This window comes from Capsicum annuum, chromosome 10 (genome assembly GCF_002878395.1).
Source record: "Capsicum annuum cultivar UCD-10X-F1 chromosome 10, UCD10Xv1.1, whole genome shotgun sequence".
Classification (NCBI taxonomy): domain Eukaryota; kingdom Viridiplantae; phylum Streptophyta; class Magnoliopsida; order Solanales; family Solanaceae; genus Capsicum; species Capsicum annuum.
Genome location: NC_061120.1, coordinates 213,919,000 through 213,924,239, shown reverse-complemented (window position 1 = coordinate 213,924,239; position 5,240 = coordinate 213,919,000). Strand labels below are relative to the sequence as shown.

Sequence of the window (5,240 nt, the reverse complement as noted above, 5' to 3'; positions counted from 1 at the left end):
TTATTGTAGAGAGTGCTTACAATAGAGTTGTTGTCAGGGTGAGGGATTAAGAATTTAATTCCTAGGTTGCAAGATGTTGTAATCCAAAAGTTGCTCTTGTTTTAGTGAAGTGGTTGAAAAATTTTACTAGGGTAGGTCATGATTTTACTCCCTTAAGTAAGGAGGTTTCCACGTAATACATCTTGTCTTCTTTACTTTTGTTCTTCAACTTTTGTTCTTAGTTAATGAACCTAGTGAGGGACCAGGTTTTCATTACTATGGTGAACTCATATAGAACCTTTTTTGTTAGCTAAAAAAAATGATAAGGGACCTGGTTTCTAATATTGTGGTAGTGGACGCACGCAAGTCATCACTATGTAAAGAAATGAATTTGAGGTTAACTCAACCTCAAAAGCTAGCATAAGAGGTGACTATTGTCCATGACCATTTAAAGAGCAAATTTGCCTTCTACCCACCTATATGAAACTCAACATCTTTAGCAAATTTAAAGGATCAAAATTACTCAGGAGTATAATATTTAAGGGATTAATTTGAAGTTTAAACCTACCTAAATATAAGATTACTTTTATTACTTTCTGTTATTGCTTCTACAAATGACCCAAAAGTATAACAGAGGGTATTTACGTATTATTTTTAATAGTTTAGGATATATATAATCTTTTTCGAATAAAAGAAAATGATGATGCAAAGATCTTTTGTGTACTGAGATATTTTAATTTACGGAAGATGGTCAAATATTTTAATCAAACATCCAGTGTATTATTAACTTCATCGCGTATCTGAATTTTGCTAATCATGATTGATATAAAAACATGTCTAACTTTCTCGCATTCAAGAAAAATATAAGTAATAAAATAAAATGCAAAATAGCACATTAAAATATCAAACACTATCATATAGTGTTGCTTCATTCCAAATGGTGTAGGTTACAAGATTTCATCGCCAAATCTTTTCCATGATTACAACCCAAATTACAATGCTTACAAGTATTAAAGAACTTGTTGATAACAAGTTGTTGAAATATTTGTGTCAGTTACCACCAATTTATTTGCTATGGGTAGCAATTTTCTCAAGGCAATCACTACCAACCCCATGTATCCAATTATCAAATTCCTTAAACTCAGAGTCATCTCCATATACAGAAATAGCACAATCATTGCAAGTATCAATATCAGTCATCATTGCACTAATATCAACATTGGCTTTATAATAGTTTTTAACTTTGCAATCTTCTTCAGCCTTCTTCATGGCATCCACTGCATCTTGATACACCTCCTTGCATGTCTCGAGACAATCCGTGGCGTAAATGTCTGTCTCTGGATCCTCTAAACGTTGTTCAATGACAGTCGAAATGAATTCTTCCGTCTTGGCCATCGTAGCTTCCATCACGGAGTTGATAAATATGGAAACATCCCCGTTTGAGGTGACAGGAGTACTCTTTTTTGAAATTTCAATGGTTTTTTTATAGGCTGAGGATGAGGAAAAGGAAGAGGACGATTTAGATGGAGAAAGGGGAGGTGCTTGGGATTTAGGGATTTTGTATCCCTTAGGTGGGAGGGGTTTCTTATAGGATGAGGGCGAGGGCGAGTATGGTTTGGATGGAGGAGGTTCTTGGGATTTAGGGACGTTGTATCCCTTAGGTGGGAGGGTTTCTGTATAGGGCGAGGACGATGACGATGACGATTTAGATGGAGATAGGGGAGGTGCTTGGAATCTTGGGAAAAAGAATGTTGCCTTAGATGGGAGGGTTGTAAAGAATAGTGAAATGGCAAAGACTAAAAAAATTTGGTTATAAAATGCCATTATCTTTCTTTCTACTTTAATAATAGAAAGTAAGTTTGAAAGAAAGACAATGGAAAAAAAGAATGATGTGAAATATGATGATTCATTGGGGGTGTATTTATATCTAAAATGAGTTATAGATTTATTGGCTATGCTTAAATATAGATTTTCAAGTGAATATCAACCTTCATTTGACAAATTTTTGTTCATTTATTATAGAATGATAGATTTTCTTGGCCCCACAAACTCAACCATTCACACATCAAATTAATTAATGGTATTCCTTACTTTCTTCCTATCAAAATAGTTAGCATGTTTACTAAAAGTATTTTTTTAAAATACTTTCTCCGTCTCAAATTGAGATTCCATATTAATTAAGAAATATAATTCATAATATGGTTAATTTACCATAATACCTCTATTAAATAATATTTATATTTTAATTTAAATAAAAAGTAATTAATGCAAAAGATAAAACATGAAAAAAAAATTGTCTCTTCTTAATTAATGAAAAAGGACAAGTAAAATGCAAAATTAAATTAGAAAATTTGGGACAGATAATTTGAAATGGAGGCCATAGTTATCAGTTTAAAAGATCAAGAGATCAAGCATTAATTAATTTTTTTCTCACTTTTACTTTTAACATTAATTATTCTAAAATAAAGAAGCATGCAAATTTATAAAAATTAAAAAATTAATAAGGAATATACTAGTCAAATCATGTTCCTAACTAATTTTTTTCATAAAAGTTGTGCAAAATCTAAATCTTTCAACTATGTTAAAACGAAGGTACTATATGCAAAGACCAAGTGTACATAAGCTTAACCTTAAATAAACACTTCATTAAGGACCCGTTTGGAAGGTTGTACTAATTAAATAATCCTTGGACTAAAATTTTATCCAGGCAATACATTGTTCGATAATTTTTTTTAACTTAATACATGAATTGCCTATACACCATATGGAGTCTTATTTTATTCCTAGTAAATGGAAGAATAACTTATCCAAGATTTAACAATTCATGGATAAGATCTTAAATAACCAAACTATTCCTCAATTTTTTTTCCTCTATTTCTTTTATAATTTGATGTCCTCTTTAGTTATATTTGATTGATTATAAAATATAAATATCCTTTTTAATTCTCCAATCTGTTTTAATATAATTTGATGATTTTTACAAATTAATGTTTGATTTTTTTCTCCATGTTTGATTTAATATACTGGGATTTTGTTGTTGTTTTTTTTTATTTTTTTTAGGGGAGGAGGGGGGAGGGGCGTTGTTTTTTTTTTCTTTCAACATAGTTCGTGGATTGGTCACTTGAACCATTTGTTCTTTTTTTTAAAAAAAAAAATAAGCTTCAACCATTTGAATATTTATTTAGCCTTAAATCTATGGTAAGTTTAAGACATATTTGACTAATTAAAAAAAATATTAGAAGTACATCATGCTATCAAGGATCTCCGTAGTGGCACATTACACTTGATAATAGCAAGTTTTTATTTATATTTTAATGGTAAAATGACCTTCTGGACCTTTGTACTATGTTGGTTTTGTAAGTTGGATACTTCTACTTACATGTTTGTTATCTGGATCCCTGAAGCCACTAAAAAGCAACATTTTAAACCCTTTTTTGGTGAGCGTAACACTCTCTCCCCACGTCAGCTGTCAAGTCTGCCTCATCTGCCATGTCATTTAAAAAAATATATAAAAATAAAAAATAAAAAAAATCATTACATTAAATTTCAAGTAATTTTTAAAATGCTAAATAACAAATTAAATATTAAAATTAATTTAATTAAATAAGAAAAATTTATAATTGTAGAAAAAATTGAATAATCATATTTTTATTTTTGCTCACAAATTAAACATCAAATTCATTCCAAATAATTAAAATTCTTCTCCAACTAATTTAAATTTTTAACTATAAATTCATATATCCAAACATAATAAATTTTCGATTTTTAAATTTGAATATCTTTAAAAAATTCACAAAAAGTTTAATTTTTTCAAGAGAAATTCACTAATTTTTTTCAATATTCACTATCACTCACTTTCAATTCAAATTTAAATTTTAATCCCCCCCAAAAAAAGATTTCAAATTTAAATTTTTATTCAAAAAAAATAATGAAAAGAATTGAATTGAGGGAAAATTAAAATAAAGAATAAAAAGTGAAGGTGGAGGTGTGGGGGGGGGGGGGGGGATGAAGGGGTGTTGGGGTGGAGTTTGGGGGCTGGGGGTGGGTTGGGTATGGGGCTAGTGAGGTGTCGGGGGAGGGACGGGGCTGGAAGGGATTGGGGGTGGGGTGGGATGGGGCTGGAAGGGGTTGGGGTGGGGTGGGATGGGGCTGGGTAGGGTGTGAGGGGTGGGGACGGGCTGGGGTGGGGATGGGGGTGGGGAAGGGTTGGACGGGTGTTGGGGTGGGGTGGGATGGGGCTAGGTGGGGACGGACTGGGTTGGGGAGGGATTTTTTCAAAAAAAATTTTAAAACTATTTTTAAATTTTTAAAAATATTTTTAACCTATTTTTAAATTTTTTAAATTAAAAAAATGGAGGAAAAAAAGGACTTTTTCTATTTATTTTTGTAATTTAATATTTTTTTAATTATTTTAATGTAAAATTGGTCAAAAATTGACCCCCATTCGCATTTTCAGGCGAGTGGCTACACTCTTTTTGTCCTAGTCTCCATTTCAATGCCACATAGGCAAGGTCAACGGTCAAAGGGTGAAAAATATTATTTTTTAATGGGTTCAAGGGTTCAGATGACAAACATGTAAGTAGATGTGTCCAACTTACAAAACCGACATAGTACAAGAGTCCAGAATGTCATTTTGCCTATTTTAATTTTTAACTTGATTAATTTAATGAAATAGAAAATCCCACAAAAATTAAAGGATATAGTTGTAAAGGAATTTTTTTTTAATACAATGAACCAAACACTTGATAAAAAATAATTCAAATACTATAATCTTATATTACTAAGTCATGCATTAGTAATTCTTACATTATTAATCTCTGTATTATTTGTCTTCATACTAAACGGCCCCAAGTGTTAATTACTTTGAGAAAGTAACAAAAATTGGTCCCTTAAGTTTGTGTAAGTTTAAAATAATCCTTAAAATATTTAACTGAGCTATTTTGAGTCTTTAAGTTTATCAAAAATTAGCACTTTCAATCTTCATCAAATATTTGATAAATTGTATCTGTTAAATTTGACCTGATTTTTCTCTTTTGATGGATACTTTACATTTCTCATTAATGAAATTAAAACCTTCTCTCAAGGAAATAAATAATATTTTCTTAACAGTAATTAATTAATAAGCTATCAAAAACTATAACAGAAATGGATAGCGGTTGTAAAAGCTCCTCTGAACTTTCATCAACGGGCCTTTCGTAATTTGAAGAAAAGAAAAGAAATTTATCGTGTAAAGATCTTTCATGTATTTTTTGTAATTTTTT

General features: G+C 30.6%; 1 protein-coding gene across 1 annotated transcript; it reads right to left on the bottom strand.

Moving 5' to 3' along the window:
- Window positions 1-874: 874 nt before the first annotated feature.
- On the bottom strand, window positions 875-1,883 carry LOC107854517 (pectinesterase inhibitor 10-like). The gene has a single exon (XM_016699520.2). It carries the CDS (start codon window positions 1,801-1,803, stop codon window positions 1,045-1,047), a length of 759 nt encoding a protein of 252 aa, XP_016555006.1. The 5' UTR covers window positions 1,804-1,883; the 3' UTR covers window positions 875-1,044.
- Window positions 1,884-5,240: the final 3,357 nt, after the last annotated feature.

Coding starts and splice junctions, on each gene's coding strand:
- LOC107854517 (XM_016699520.2), bottom strand. CDS start 1,803: ATGGCATTTTATAACCAAATTTTTTTAGTCTTTGCCATTTCACTATTC.